This window comes from Tarenaya hassleriana, unplaced genomic scaffold (genome assembly GCF_000463585.1).
Source record: "Tarenaya hassleriana unplaced genomic scaffold, ASM46358v1 Cleome1, whole genome shotgun sequence".
Classification (NCBI taxonomy): Eukaryota; Viridiplantae; Streptophyta; class Magnoliopsida; order Brassicales; family Cleomaceae; genus Tarenaya; species Tarenaya hassleriana.
The window spans coordinates 9,019,089-9,034,366 of record NW_010960187.1 but is presented as its reverse complement, the minus strand read 5'-3'; the positions used below and the strand labels follow the sequence as shown (position 1 = coordinate 9,034,366).

Below are 15,278 nucleotides of genomic sequence, written 5' to 3'. Positions count from 1 at the left end.
TCCTGCTTAGCTTAAAAATCTTTGTATACGTTTATTAACAAACTTGTCCTTTAGAGAAAATATGATTGTCTTTAATTATACCATGTATCTCTATCCATAAGTTTTTGCCTTATTGTGCTCCGTGCCTGACTTTTTTCACATTTTTTTGCCGGTCCAAATGATCTCAAAAGCTTTTGATATTATATGGTAACAGTGAATTATAGAATGTTGGAACTTGGGATTGTATCTTTTGTATAATCTACTTAGGTGATTAAACATTAGTTGACCCTCACCCATTTAGATGTCTTCAGTAAGATGCATTTGGACCCAAAGAAGTATCGCATGAGGCACGATACGTTGAAATCTTGTTTCTGATTTTTGAATATTGAGATATGGTTCAGAGATAATACAAATGCTATGTTTTTTTGTCAAAATTCATTCTGGTGTTATTTACTGTGCAACAGGTTGCTAATTGGTGATTTTTGTACAAGTATAAAATTTGAACTGCATAAATGAAAGCGCAATCTTTTCTTAACATGATTTGTGAGATGCTTTGAATGTACTTGGCTGGACGATATTTCCCGTTACGATTCTGATAGGAAATTTAAATGTTTCTTTCAAATTTTGTGTTATAACAGTTACCCGCCAATATCAAGCTGAGGTACTCAACTAGAATGGGTGGGGATGATGCTGCTTTGAGAAAGAAAAAAGGTAAGGGTATAGAGGGGGAAACTGATTCAGGGACTGTGAAGGTAGAAGAAGAGACACCCAAAGAGACGCGTCTTGCTACACTAGATATTTTCGCAGGTTGTGGTGGTCTGTCTGAAGGTCTGGAAAAAGCGGGTATGTTGTATATGTCTCTGACTGCACTAACAGTCCCTTCCTGTCCTGATTTGAATGTTTACCGTATCATATGCTTGGGCAAATTTTTAACTTTCCTGTTTACGTTTTTCATGCTAGGTGTATCTTCAACAAAGTGGGCGATTGAATATGAAGAACCAGCTGGGGATGCTTTCAAACTTAACCATCCTGAATCAACAGTGTTTGTTAACAACTGCAATGTGATTCTTAGGTAAGCAGTGTGACAAGATAATTGTGTACTTCTCCCTTATTGGTCTACTTGTGTGGAGTAACTTGTTACTGGTATTATCTGCAGGGCTATAATGGAGAAGTGTGGTGATTTAGATGATTGTATCTCCACCTCAGAGGCTGCTGAACTCGCAGCTTCACTTGCTGAGGAGCAGAAAAGTGCTCTGCCGCTTCCAGGCCAGGTGGATTTCATCAATGGAGGACCTCCATGCCAGGTATTTACTTCAGATCTTTGCTTTGCACGTTTATCATTTGTTTCACTTGGTGGTGGATAAGTTACATGGCCTTTTTTTTGTACTTGGCAGGGATTTTCTGGTATGAACAGGTTTAACCAAAGCACTTGGAGCAAAGTTCAGTGTGAAATGATACTAGCATTCTTATCTTTTGCTGATTATTTCCGGCCGAGGTATTTTCTCCTGGAGAATGTCAGAAACTTTGTGTCCTTCAATAAAGGACAGACATTTCATTTGACTTTGGCTTCACTTCTCCAAATGGGTTATCAGGTAAACTTCTGGATTGTTGTATCGCCTTATGTTTTCTCTGTTTTCCATTTGATTGATTTTCATAGAAGTTTGTCTCATATGAGAACGGTGTGATCATGACTTGCATAGGCTGTGATTACATATTTCATGCAATTGTGATATGGGACATATGTCTGAGAGAACAAAAGAAATGTCTTCAGGAAGCAAAATTCCATTTGATATTGAAACACTGAAGATGACATTATATAGTTCATTTCTTTTTGCAGGTGAGATTTGGAATCTTAGAGGCTGGTGCATATGGAGTTTCTCAATCCCGTAAACGAGCATTCATTTGGGCAGCTGCACCAGATGAGATTCTTCCAGAATGGCCTGAGCCAATGCATGTCTTTGGTGTTCCAGAGTTGAAGATCCCATTATCTGGGGGTGCCCATTATGCTGCTGTTCGTAGTACTGCAAATGGTGCGCCTTTCCGTCCCATCACTGTGAGAGATGCTATTGGCGATCTTCCACCAGTGGGCAATGGAGCCTCCAAGTTGAACATGGAGGTAATGGGAAGCAGTCAAAGCAAAGTATATCTCTCTGTATCCCACACAGTGCCATGGTTTGAGATTAAACTCTCATTTTCTTCTTGCAGTATCAAAGTGAACCAATCTCATGGTTCCAAAAGAAGATCAGAGGAAACATGGCTGTCCTAACTGATCACATCTCGAAAGAGATGAACGAACTGAATCTCATCCGGTGTCAGAGGATCCCTAAGAGACCGGGTGCTGATTGGCGTGATCTCCCAGATGAAAAGGTCTTTTTTTTTTGCTTTTACCTTCTTGCTTTTTGGTCCCCAATCTTCTAAGCTTCAGTAAATACGACGATCAAAATTTGTAAATTTTGCTTGAAATGAATATACTTTGCCTTTCTTCTTACATTACTTGTTGGTTCTGTGTCTGTGGCCAGGTGAAATTGTCGAATGGGCAAATGGTGGATTTGATACCATGGTGCCTACCAAACACAGCAAAGCGACACAACCAGTGGAAGGGGCTGTTTGGGAGATTGGATTGGGAAGGCAACTTCCCGACTTCCATCACTGACCCTCAACCTATGGGTAAAGTTGGAATGTGTTTCCACCCTGACCAAGACAGAATCCTCACTGTCCGCGAATGTTCTCGCTCTCAGGTAATCAACCACCTTCTCTCCGCCTTAATACACTTCTCAAATTCTAAGAAACAATTATCTAAGATGTAAACAAAACATTTAGATTACGAGATGTTTGATCTTAGGATATAAGTCTGGCCAGGAAGAGATTCATTCACCACCACCTAACCAAACTTAAACCAAAGTACTTAGGATTTGATGTTTCTGCTGCTGATGAAACTTTTTTACGATATCTTTACGATGGGAAAAAAAACGAACAAACGCAGGGTTTCCCGGATAGCTATCAGTTCTCGGGTAACATACAGCACAAGCATCGACAGATAGGAAACGCTGTTCCTCCACCGCTTGCTTATGCTCTTGGCCTCAAGCTCAAAGAAGCCGTCCAGCCTCAGCTTCAATCCCTGAATCAATAATATCCCCAGAATTTGGTAACTTGTGAAGATGGGGAAATATTTTAAGAGAGATTGAGAAAAACAACAACAAAGAGATAATTGGTTAGCATGTCTTTGTATATAGTCCTCTTTGGCATTTGGAAACTCTCACCCTTCTACTAATAATGTGGCTTTCCCCCCCTTGTTTCATTCATATTCCTTTGCACATTCAAATCCAAAATGGGTATATGTTCAAACCTTAATTTTTTTCTTATAACGGTCGATTTAGAAGGGCAAACGTTACATAAACATTGTTTGGGGGATTGCGTTCCTTTTTTTTTTTGTTAAGGTCTCATGTCATGCAATCGAATAAATTTCTTGCATATTGGTTTTATCTAACCATAACAGATTAGTTTATCATATCAGGATGGTATAAAGAAAATTAATAATTAATATAATTGACATTTCATATTAAAAAACGTGACTTACCAACTAGCAAGTGTTTGAAGATAATTTAAATAATTTTTTTCATGTGAATGTAATTGATTATGTTAGTTCAACATCAAATACAGTAGATGATGTAATGTGTAGTAAAGATTAAAGAAGAGCCATCATGAAAAAAGGCAGGGGACATAACCCATGAACCAATTCCTGTTTTTTTAATTTTCTTTTTTGGCAAAAGCCACATTTAATATTTTTGTAGCAATTAATGGACCCATTCCTACTCCCCCTCTCGTCTTTCTATGTTTTGTTAAAAGAGGGATTTTTGAATATATATATTTTTTTAAAAATTAAATTAATTGAATATAAATTAAATCCGGATAACACAGAAGTTTGTTTCAAACTGTAAACTTCTTTTAAAATAAAAAATTATATTTAAATATAATTGTATATTATTTAAGATGATTGGTGTATATTTTGGGTCGAACCATTTCTGCTTCACATTCCATCCGAAATTACATGATGGACAATAATTTCAAATCAATACAATAACAAAAGTCTCAATACCGTCAGCATTAACAACAACACAATTGCATACTTTTATCAGATTCACATACTTTTAATTGCATAAATTTGAATATTCTTTTGTTCAATTTCTTTTACAATTTCATCTCGTCCGTCTTTAAAAAAGAACCAAGCACAACTTTAGAATAATGTTTGACTAGATGCATATATATATATATGTATATATATGTATATATATATGCATGCTTGCTTATATTTTGAATATACACACACACACTTTTCCTTTGGACCCATACACATACATACATACATACATACATACATACACACACACACTTGAATATATTTACATGCATACACACTCGCGAGACGTGACACATAAAGCTAATGAAACAGCTCAGTTTGGCTAACAAAGCCAAGAATGCTTAACGCGTGTGGTTTTCTTCCATTTACTTTCAAGTAATTCACCAATTTCCTTGAAAATATATAAATAACAAATTAGGGTAAAAAAATATGTAACCATTCCCTTTCCAGAATATAATTAATTACAAAGTTAGTCAATCACCCATTTCTAGTTACGTACCACAATATTAGAAAACGTGTGTCAAGCTTAGATTGGTCCACACAATCTTATATTGATTACTTAAAAAATTGGGATCTATAACTATGAAAATGATTTCATATACATACGTACATTTCGAAACCAAGAGTTTCATTTTTCATTATCATGGTATTCAATCTTACGTTTAACTCATTATATATTCAAATGATTTCAAAACACATATAACCAAAATTTTAATTTTACGGTTATATGATATTCGACTAATATAAGGAGTTGTCAACTTTAAACCTTTAATCAAATTAATGGGCACACCAAAATTATTTCCTTGGAATAAAAAAAGCAGCGGTTTCCATGCTCAGAAGGAAATATATTTATTGCTTTTCAATATCATCAATAAAGTAAATGAAACAAATTAAAAAAGCTAACCATAAAGAAAACCCCCCACAAAAAAAAATAATAAATATGCCCATATCTTGAAATATAATAATACGAACCACCAGTCTTATAACTTCCACACCAAGCAGCACCTCTCTCTCTCTCTCTCTCTCAAAACCCTAATTTCATTTCCTCTCTCAAACTCTCTCCTCTGAAACACAAACCAACACTCTTTGTGCTCTGAAAATGGCAACGAAAGAGACCAAACCAGAAACCAAGAAAACAGAACACAAGAAAGCTCCTGAAGCCAAAGACCCTCCTCTTCCTCAGGAGCAAGACAACCTCCCACCTCTTCCTTACAAGGTAGTACAATACCCCTCACATGCATATACATACACCCATATACATATATATATATATATATATATGTACTTGGATAGGTTTGTAAGTATTTTTACACGTATGTCAAGATTTGGGTTTGTGTGTTTTGGTGGTTTTGTATTCAAGATTCTATGCAGTTTCAGTCCTTTTTTTTTTACAGCAAAGATTTTGATTTTCAATGGGAAAAAAAAGACCCATCCTTTTTTTTTCTCCATTTATGCAGACGTGCAGTTTGAGAGTGTCCATTCACTGCGAAGGCTGCAAAAGAAAAGTGAAAAAGATCCTCACAAGCATCGAAGGTATTTTTATTCATAACTCTCTCTAATTTATAAGGGTATTTTCGCCATTTATATAATTTTCAAAATTTTGCATTAAAGTTTCGAACTTGTGTATATTTACATTTTTTTTTGCCTTGAATACTTGAATGATACCAATTGTTCGTACTATTTTTTTTTCTTCTTCTTGTGAATCATTAAAGTTTTGAACTTTTTTTCTTCATGTTTTGATTTTGTGTTTTTTAAGGGGTGTATAAGGTAGATATTGATGTGAAGGAGCAGAAGGTGACAGTGATCGGAATTGTCAAACCGGAGATTCTGACGAAGAAGCTTCTCAAGGCCGGTAAACTCGCCGAGATCTTGCCGGAAAAACCCGACCCGAAAGAGTCTAAACCGGAAAAACCAAACCCGAAAAACGAAGAGAAGAAGAAGACACAGAAGAAGGAAGAAATAAAAACCCAACTCTCAGACGACGGAGATGCCACCTCCGGCGACGGGAATAAAACTGGTTGCGGCGAAGAACTGGAGACGGGTAAAATCGGCGCCGGAAGTGACGAGGTTGTTAAATCCCAAGCCGGTGAGGAAACTGGGAAACCCGGTGATCCGGTTAAGGAGGTGAAGACCGAAGATAAGGAGATTGTCACCGGAGCAGCCGGTGATCAGTCACCTGCGATGGAGGAGACCGGTGAAGCTAAAAAGGCTGAAGCTGGTGGAGACAATGGCAGCGGCAGTGGCGGTAAAAAGAAGAAAAATAAGGGGCAAAAAGGTAATAAAGCTGAGAATTCCACCGATACACCTGCCCGGACTGGATCACCCCCACCGAATCCGGACCGTCCATATGATCAGATGGAGGGGAATCAGATGATGACCAATAATATCCCGCCACGTCACCATATGTATGCTTATCCACCGAGTTACTATGCACCGCCGCCGCCGCAGAATCCACCGGTGGTGTACGGCGTGAGCTACAACATAACTCAGCCACCGGCGAGTGTGTACGGTGCATCGTATTATACGTCGCCGTATTCGTATTCGTACATGCACCCTGGGTTTCTGCCGTCCGATCAAAACCCGCACCCATCTCGACCGTCGGATTCGTTCGAGCTGTTCAGCGACGAGAACCCTAACGCTTGCTCCGTCATGTAAAGGGGGGGAAGTGATGGAATTACCAAAATGGGTCTCTAATGCTTATACACCTTGTATGAGTGTAAGGATATTTTGGTAACTTAAGTTATATACGTGACGTGAGTGTGTTTGGAGGGTTTAGGTAATTTTTAATATTTTTAATAAATAGTTTTTTTATAATTATTTTAGCTTTTGTTTAATAATTTAGTAATTCAGCTTTTCCCTAAAGCTTTTGCTTAGTTGTAAGGGGACACTATGATGTGTAAAGTGTAGAAGCTTATTTGGCATTTATATTTTTGTTTGCCATATTACATTATAAAAAAAACATAATGTTTGTCCCCTAAAACATTAATGGAATATTGATATAACAACCAATTAACTTTCAAATCCTATTTCATTAAAATAAATATTGGTGTGACACTTGGAAAGTTTAATTTTAAACAGTAGAAAATAGAATTACTTTAATATAAATGTTGAAAATTGGATCGAAATTTGTGAAACTTTGATCATAAATTCAGATGTCCGGTCGCTCTTCTATCGATGAGCTTAAAAAATTGTGATTTTAACTGTTTTAAACTCTAATTTCATTGTCACATGTATTATCTAAATTGATGGCGTATGTTTTAATACTATGTTCTGATTTTTAGAAAAAAAAAACTTGTACTATTAATATATATATATATATATATATATGATTTACTATAGATATTGATGTTTAACTTACTGAACTAGGAAAAATAATTTTTAAAATACTATTAATAATATTTAAATTTGTATTAAAAGAATGGAACAGAAAATCTTACCACATTTTCACACTAAAACAACAAAGAATATCATTCGATATTTCGTACTCTATTATGGCATTTTGTTTTAAACTATTATAATTTAGTTCTTTTATTAGTAATTTTTTTTTCTCGCAGTTTTTATTTTTATACAATTTTTATCTTCTTTATCCTATAAATTTTTCTTGGAAAAAAAAAGTATTTCCGTGATGATATTTTTTTTGCTGCTAGTTCGTTTAAAGATTTATATGAAAAAATAAATAAATTTATATTGTTTGTTTTTTTCCCTCCTATCATTTTTTTCTATTTTATTAATTTTATTTCTGTCACCTCTTTGATGACATTGCTTTTTATGTTTGTACGAAGCCAATTATGGCTTCGATACGAGAGAAAATTGCATTGCTCAAGAAAAGTAGGGACTATGAGGAACGGTTCATATATTTTCATATATATATATATATAATATCATATGCTTATTTATTTATTATTTATCTTGTGACACGAGGAAACTGAAAAAAAAAAGTTTCCATCAACTTAGACTAGTATTTTGGGACCATTAGAAAAAGAACTAACCTACCTTTAAGTTGTGATAAAAATTTTGGATTTACTTTATATTTTTGTTTTATTACTTTAATTTTCAATTTTGTATAAAGTAGACTTTTTTTATTTTCGAGTTTGGTTAGTTTGGTTTTAGCTTTTATTTTATAAAAATATATACTTTTAAATTTTTTTGTTGCATTTAGTTTTTCAGTTCAATTTTAATATGATTAATTATATTTACGTAAACATTAACATAATTTTAGATTAGATTGTTGGTGTAGTATCGAGATGTCTACCCACTTGTTAGTTAGCCTAAAAATCATGATTTTATAAACTTTTTTGTAACTTCCAATATTTACCCCAAAACATTGTGAAAGCTTGCAATATCTGTTTCTGTTGTTAATCAAACTGAACACTGAATTAAAAATACGTGCTAAATCATTCTCTTGGTAACATTTTAACATTTTCCCCTAAAATTGGCATTATTTGAATAAATATGATCATTTCAGTCTCTAGACTAATGTAACTATTTATGTTGTAACCATAGTTTTGCAACCCCGGATTCATTTGATTATTTCTATTTGCCAACAAAACAATCAATGGCAAGGGATATTATCAAAAATATCATCCATTTGCTATTTTGACTTCAAGATATATCCTTCTCTAACTGTGATCATATAACCCAAAATATAATTTTGGTAATGGCATAACGTTAAATTTATAATAATCACACCCCTTCATTGTATTCATACTTTATATATCTCACTAATCATTTGATAAAATAGCCAATGAAAAGTATTTTTGATATAATGTACGTTTGTAAGGGTAGGAATATATAATCATAGTTTTTTAATTTCCAAATTCCAAATTGTGAACAAAATCCAAAAGTAAAACTACAATTTTCTACTTAAAGGGTTCTGATAATTTAAAAGACTTGGTACAGAGTGTACGGAATGAGAATCTAAGCATAGTAGTTCAAGCTTGCCTTCTTCTTGGCTTGTACTTGAATTATACCTTCATTGAAATCTTCATGGTTCACCTGAACAAAAACACCAATCCTTCATTACCGCCTCAATTACCTATTTTTCACACGAAATAGAGAGAGAGAGAGAGACCTCGGTGGCATCGCGGCGGAGAGCGAGCATGCCTGCTTCGACACAGACAGCTTTGAGTTGAGCTCCGTTGAAATCTTCAGTAGATCGAGCAAGCTCTTCGAAATTAACGTCTGGATGAACATTCATCTTCCTCGAGTGAATCTGCAAAAGTCATCGTCAATACGAATAAACAAAACAAATGTATAAAGCTCCAGTATATGCAAATGAGATTGAATATGGATGTGCAAGTGACTCCGATATTCGCCTAAACATAGTACAAATGCTCCACAGGTGAAACATGATTTGCAGACTACTGTATAAATTTCATTAACATGGATCATGAACTTTATAAGATTGGGAAAGTTTTTAAGATTTTATAGTGGCTGTCGCAAAAGGAAAAACGATGGGGCAAAAGGACAAAACCTGCAAAATCCTGGCTCTTGCTTCTTCAGTAGGGTGTGGGAACTCGATTTTACGATCCAAACGACCAGAACGCATAAGGGCAGGGTCCAATATATCAGCCCGATTGGTCGCTGCAATAACCTGCGTTTCGAAAATTCTTAGGTAAGAAGGCTGAATAAATGGATATATCCTTTTTTTTTGTTTCTCCTGTCAGTATGGATGAACCTTGATGCGATCATGCTGAACCCATCGAGCTGATTGAGAAGCTCTAACATTGTCCTCTGCACCTCACGATCTCCGCTAACTTCACTGTAACTCGTGATGAAATTGGCAGTAAGAAATTTAAAGAAAATCGAACAGGAAATTACAGATATAACCGATAGTATGATGTGGCATCAAATATAGCGTATACCTATCGAAACGCTTTGTTCCAATTGCATCGATCTCATCAATGAAAATGATGCAAGGGGCTTTCTCTTTTGCAAGCTGGAAAGCATCCCGGACAAGTTTTGCACCGTCTCCAATGAACATCTATATGTAAGAGTACATGTGTTATTTTCCATTTACATAATGTTATGGAGACGATATGAGTATAAGTTGAGATTGAAAGGGTTTTTATACCTGTACAAGTTGCGGCCCTGCCAATTTCAAGAAAGTGGCATTTGTCTGAGCTGCACAGGCTCGTGCCATCAACGTTTTTCCAGTCCCAGGAGGACCGTATAAGAGGACCCCTTTCGGTGGACGGACACCCAACTTTTGGAAGCGCTCTTTATGGGTCATAGGGAGCACAATAGCTTCTACAAGTTCTTGTATCTGTACGAGTGATAACAATGTGAAAAATGGTACCACATATACTAAAAACAAAGATGAGAACAGGAAAAGTAATCAACTTGCCTGCTTTTCTAATCCTCCAATATCATTGTAGTCTTCAGTCGGTTTCTCATCAACCTCCATTGCTTTTACTCTGGAATCGTACTCAGACGGCAAAGTGTCCAGAATTAAGTAACTATCTTTGTTAACCCCGACCAAGTCGCCAGGCTTCAAGGTGTCGGGATCGACAAGCCCGATGACAGGGAGAAAGATGGTCTGAAAAACAAGATGAATGGCATGAGATACACGAGATCTATGTTTCCAAGATTCATACACAGATCACATCAGTAACAGCAATTTATCCACTGGTAATTCATTAAATGTTAATCTAAGATAAGAGAACATATTAGCTTACCTGACGAGTGGAAGTTTTCAAAACAACACATTTTCCCTTTCTTTGCGAATCAAGATCAATATTAGCCCCATCTTCCTCTGCATCATCCTCAGGGTTCATCTCCAAAATCTGCCAAACAAGGATTCTCAATCAGAATCTGATCTGCTGCCAAACAGGGATCCATCATGAAATTCTCATGATACAATGTCCAAAATAAGAAGCAAAGGAGGCTATCACCACATTCAAAAAGCTCACAAGGCAACATGGACACGGCTACTCGACTATTTCTAACAATCATCACAGAGAATCAACTCAGAACCCATGTCATACATAAACGAAACAAGAAACCCAGCACAAAGCACTCAAATCGCAGTGAGTAATCAAAGCAAACAGTCACTAGAAGTACCTCGACGATATTGCCAACCAAGTAGGGCAGCTGTTTGTTGAGCTTAATCTTCTCCTGGTTCTCCTTTATCTTCTCCTTGATTGAATCCAAATCCAGGTTTGTTCGTTGTAGTTCTTCCTGAAACCAACTCAATATTTTAGTAATGACATCAAAATTCAAAGAATTTCAGCCAACAAGGAATTCTTAGTATTCGGAGAAAGGACCAGAAATATATTTGCGATTTTTTTTAATCATGGGCATTAAAAACCGATGCAAAAGCATACCAATCAGGTGATAACAATAACTTCAAACACCCCTGCAAACAGAATCTAATCTTGAATCCGGAATTATGACATCCTTGATTTCACGGAAGTAAAATTAAGTTCAAACTTCCATGAATTAAAAAAAAATAACGGGATGGGATCAGAATTCAGAGCATATAACCCATAATCAGAGTTTCGACGATCAAATGGTAGCGGGGAAATGGCGAAGTGGATGGAGCGAATCTAATCGTACGAACTAACTAACAGGATGAGAACGAATCAGGAGCAAGTGGTGGATAAAACCCTAGGCAGATAGAGAGAGAGAGAGAAAGACAAAGACCTTGAGGATGCGATTCTCGTTGTCGAGGAGACGAGAAGCTCTGACGATATCTTCAGTTGACATGGAAGAGAGCTGGTCTTCCTCGAAGCTCGTGTCTTCCGCCATCGCCGTCGCCATCCTCCAGAATCAGCGTGTAACCTTTGAGAGAGAGTCTCTGAGGGAGAGCAACGAAGAAAAGAATGCTTTGGCTTTTGGACGAAGAAAACAATTTCCCAAAATTAATAAACTTTTGAATTTTTAGTTTTTTATTTTACTTTATTTTTTCCGTAAAGGTAATTGTTAAATTTATAATTCCATGTCTGCATAATCTAATTACAAGACAATCCATTACCTTTTCTTTTATACATAAAATTTTAGAAGTAGATACTGGATTCGATTATATCAAACCAATTAATATTTATAACTAAAAACCGAATTCAGTATGAATTGGTATTAAAAAAAATTAAACCGGATATAACCAGACCAAAACCGGAAGACGAGAGGTCGTCCATCCCCAACACACAAACATAAATCTGTCGAATTCGATTGGGACTGATGAAGAATAATAACTGCTCAGAGCAACTAGTGTGAATTAGAGGGAGTATTATAGTATTACACGATACAGTTCAAGTCACTGTGGGGGAATACAGACTGCAGTTGAAGACTTTTCAAAATCTGGGGATTTTATTTTGTAACATTATGGGCAGATACTGTCATCTCCCGATGCGCCTTTTGATTTTGATGCCTCGAATGATCTGAACCAAAAACCGAAATATCCATCCCTAATTTCTAACGGTAAAAATTGCCGGAGCCGATGAAATTCTCAAGCTATCGAGAAATATTTTCCTGCAAACGATACAAGAGCAAGTACCGACAGGCGATATGAAGGGTTTCACTTACGGCGATACGATGTCGAGAGAGCTTGAAAACTAGCGCCGTTCCGGGATCAATTTCTTATTCTTGTCCGAAATAATCTTGTCCTCCCCACTCCCGAGAACCTGTCGGAAACAGTGCTTATGTTTTCAGTTCTGCATGCAAACTTATGAAATAATCTCGAAACAAACACTCTACAACTTTGTAAGAATCAATCGAAGCCGGTGAAGAAAAAGGTTGCAAAAAGGCTAGAAAATTCACAACAATGGCAAATGAGCCCATCACTTCTCCTCCCAAATCTAATACATGTAATCTTACTACACTCACCATGTAATGTCCAGCACTAGATTCTAAGGAAATGAAGAATAAGAATCCACCAGGTAATGCCCAAACAATCTCACGTTTCTCAAATTCGGATAGAAACATGTTTTTCTTTGTTAACACGGTTTAAATCGATGGGACATAGAGGTTTAATATAAGGTTTTCTTTTCGAAGATGATATTTCCATATATCACTGATACTTTAATTTAGAAACATTACCAATGTTTTCTTTCCATTACGCAAATAAAACACCAGAACAGAAGCTAAAAAGAACAGCACAAGGCATTGTTCATTGACAACACCAACAGGCAGATATAGCAATCTATAGGGCCAAAGAATCACCTTGTCAATGACTCCAAATTCTTTAGCTTTTTGTGCATCCATGTAATACGGCCTTTTCATCACGTTAGCTACAGTCTCGATAGACTAACCGACAGAAAAAGATGGTCGTTATCATCAGTAATAGAATTCTTCAAATTCAAAGTTATAAACCTAGTTTTATAATTCTCACTCACGTTTCCCGTGTGCTTTGCCAAAAGTTCCACTAATACATCCCTGTTTGTCATTACCTGCAATAGAAAACAAGTAACCCATTTTGATGAGATGCTAAGCAAATGATTGATTGAAGAGATTCGGTGAGAAGCTCTCCAACAGCCTAACCCTTTTTCCAAATTATCATGGAAACATAATACAACAATGGATAAGTAACAAGATGAGATGAAAAATCTTCCAGTTGGGGCGAGACTTCAGTCCCATGAAGCATAAGGAAGAAATAATCGAACCTCTTTGGCGCGGATCAGGACGTCACTGGCAGGCATCAAACCGGAAGAAGGCGCACGAGGCTGTTGGATCATTGCTAAGACGGAGATTGAAGCAAACATTTGAGAGGCTTAAATTATCAAGAGGGGGTCATCCAGTTGAGAAAACACGATTATTGTGTACCTTTTGAATGTGGCATCATAAACCGCTTGCCCTTAGTGCCGGATGAAAGCAATAGACACGCCTGACCTATAGCTGCTCCTACACAGACCGTATGTATCTGCACAAGCAAGCACAAAATGCATTTCTCCGTACTTATAAGTTATAACAACAATCAGAGAAATTTCCTCTACTAAAACCTATTACTTGGTAACGTTATGTTATATAGGCTTGTAACATTACCTCATTTTCCATCTGCATCAAAGAATCATAAATCGCAAAGCCTTCTGTTTCCAATCCAACCTGTTGAATAAATTTGTGCTGTGAAATTAGACTAACCCAAAACCAGGTATAGACTATGCAACATAGTGTTCTTCAAACGCTTACTGTCTCGCCGTCATCACGAGTAGTCCCTGTGGAATTTATATAAAGATATATGGGCTCCTTAGAATCCGACCATTGGAGATACATTAGCTCCGCAATCACAAGCTCCGTCACGGCCGGTACCAGCTGAGAACAAAACCCATCAGCAACAAAGCGTCCTATATTCTATTCAGACAACAAGGGGAATCCAATTCAACGGATTGAAGAATTTACAGGCATGCCGATGTAAACAATCCTCCCATCGAGAAGCATAGATGGCAAGTCTGGTGGAGCGGATCTTCGTCTTCGTCCGCCATAAGACACTGATCTTTCCACCTATTTCAGAATTCAGACAAAAGATTACTTCTCATGGAGCATCAGAGCAGCGAAAGCTAACCATATGCCCAAAAGTGAAACAATTATGTCAAGAGTGAAATATATCTTTCTCCATAACAATCTCTCTCCCAACAAGAGTTTGAAGTCTCCTTTGAATACCCAGATAAGGGCAAAAGCAGAGAAGAAATCAAAAAATCCATATACGAATCTATGAGCACATAATCATGAATTTCAATCGGTGTATATGCGCGGAAACTGAGAGAGAGTGAACGAGAAGAGCTTACCTGAGCAGGAGAAGACATAGCCTGGGGAGACTCGAAGAGGTCCAGATACGGCGGAGTATCCGAGTTCACCGGCCGATTGAGAATCTTCTCCGGAGATTTCTCGGCAACGGAAGCAAGCATCGAGAGAAACGGGTCCTTAGGGTTTATCGGAGGCATGGGAATTTTGGCAACGGATTTCGCGCTAAAAGCAGCACAGCGAATGCGAAAACTCTTGAGGTTTCTCCTCCCTAAAGAATCCGAGGAAGATTGAAAAGCGGAGGACGAGTACGGAAGCAGAGAAGCCATGGACGCTTGCAAGCAAGAAGACGCCATGGAAGAAGAACACTCGAGGACCATCGTTCACAAAAAATGCACCGAGTTGGCCAAAAAGATAGGAGAAACGGGTCGGGTCTCGGGTTAACCCGATTTCGATAGCTCAGTTGGAATCAAAACGGCGTCGTCAT

General features: G+C 37.0%; 4 protein-coding genes across 4 annotated transcripts in view; 2 read left to right on the top strand and 2 right to left on the bottom strand.

Annotated features, from left to right (window-relative positions):
* The window catches only part of LOC104820805 (DNA (cytosine-5)-methyltransferase 1-like), an 8,878-nt gene extending 5,597 nt beyond the window's left edge, over positions 1 to 3,281 (top strand). Inside the window, exons 5-12 of the mRNA XM_010551421.1 lie at positions 618 to 822; positions 940 to 1,051; positions 1,136 to 1,283; positions 1,374 to 1,571; positions 1,817 to 2,095; positions 2,185 to 2,346; positions 2,499 to 2,717; positions 2,963 to 3,281. Of these exons, the coding sequence (XP_010549723.1) occupies positions 618 to 822; positions 940 to 1,051; positions 1,136 to 1,283; positions 1,374 to 1,571; positions 1,817 to 2,095; positions 2,185 to 2,346; positions 2,499 to 2,717; positions 2,963 to 3,109 (1,470 nt within the window). The 3' untranslated portion in view covers positions 3,110 to 3,281. The remainder of the gene's footprint in view (positions 1 to 617; positions 823 to 939; positions 1,052 to 1,135; positions 1,284 to 1,373; positions 1,572 to 1,816; positions 2,096 to 2,184; positions 2,347 to 2,498; positions 2,718 to 2,962) is intronic.
* Positions 3,282 to 5,086: 1,805 nt separating this feature from the next.
* LOC104820796 (heavy metal-associated isoprenylated plant protein 3-like) lies at positions 5,087 to 7,044 on the top strand. The gene is made up of 3 exons (XM_010551412.2): positions 5,087 to 5,333; positions 5,575 to 5,650; positions 5,874 to 7,044. Exons 1-3 carry the CDS (start codon positions 5,217 to 5,219, stop codon positions 6,770 to 6,772), a joined length of 1,092 nt encoding a protein of 363 aa, XP_010549714.1. The 5' UTR covers positions 5,087 to 5,216; the 3' UTR covers positions 6,773 to 7,044.
* Positions 7,045 to 8,903: 1,859 nt separating this feature from the next.
* On the bottom strand, positions 8,904 to 11,961 carry LOC104820789 (26S protease regulatory subunit 6A homolog). Its single transcript, XM_010551400.1, is given in 11 exon segments — positions 8,904 to 9,112; positions 9,189 to 9,329; positions 9,591 to 9,710; positions 9,795 to 9,808; positions 9,811 to 9,878; positions 9,982 to 10,100; positions 10,191 to 10,382; positions 10,464 to 10,655; positions 10,795 to 10,902; positions 11,180 to 11,296; positions 11,762 to 11,961. Coding segments are annotated over 11 exon segments (1,266 nt in total). The 5' UTR covers positions 11,879 to 11,961; the 3' UTR covers positions 8,904 to 9,034.
* A 307-nt stretch (positions 11,962 to 12,268) lies between these two features.
* Positions 12,269 to 15,186, bottom strand: LOC104820780 (ATP-dependent Clp protease proteolytic subunit-related protein 3, chloroplastic). The gene is made up of 10 exons (XM_010551387.1): positions 14,836 to 15,186; positions 14,450 to 14,551; positions 14,240 to 14,362; positions 14,096 to 14,155; positions 13,877 to 13,973; positions 13,717 to 13,790; positions 13,450 to 13,503; positions 13,277 to 13,360; positions 12,641 to 12,738; positions 12,269 to 12,495 (listed from the first exon to the last, which is right to left on the bottom strand). The coding sequence occupies exons 1-9, from the start codon at positions 15,169 to 15,171 to the stop codon at positions 12,670 to 12,672; spliced, it is 999 nt and encodes a 332-aa protein (XP_010549689.1). The 5' UTR covers positions 15,172 to 15,186; the 3' UTR covers positions 12,269 to 12,495; positions 12,641 to 12,669.
* Between the last annotated feature and the right edge of the window lie 92 nt (positions 15,187 to 15,278).

Coding starts and splice junctions, on each gene's coding strand:
- LOC104820796 (XM_010551412.2), top strand. CDS start 5,217: ATGGCAACGAAAGAGACCAAACCAGAAACCAAGAAAACAGAACACAAG. Junction 5,334..5,574: donor TCCCACCTCTTCCTTACAAG/GTAGTACAATAC, acceptor CCATTTATGCAG/ACGTGCAGTTTGAGAGTGTC. Junction 5,651..5,873: donor GATCCTCACAAGCATCGAAG/GTATTTTTATTC, acceptor GTGTTTTTTAAG/GGGTGTATAAGGTAGATATT.
- LOC104820780 (XM_010551387.1), bottom strand. CDS start 15,171: ATGGTCCTCGAGTGTTCTTCTTCCATGGCGTCTTCTTGCTTGCAAGCG. Junction 13,504..13,716: donor TCCTGATCCGCGCCAAAGAG/GTTCGATTATTT, acceptor TTTCTATTGCAG/GTAATGACAAACAGGGATGT. Junction 13,361..13,449: donor TGGCAAAGCACACGGGAAAC/GTGAGTGAGAAT, acceptor TCTGTCGGTTAG/TCTATCGAGACTGTAGCTAA.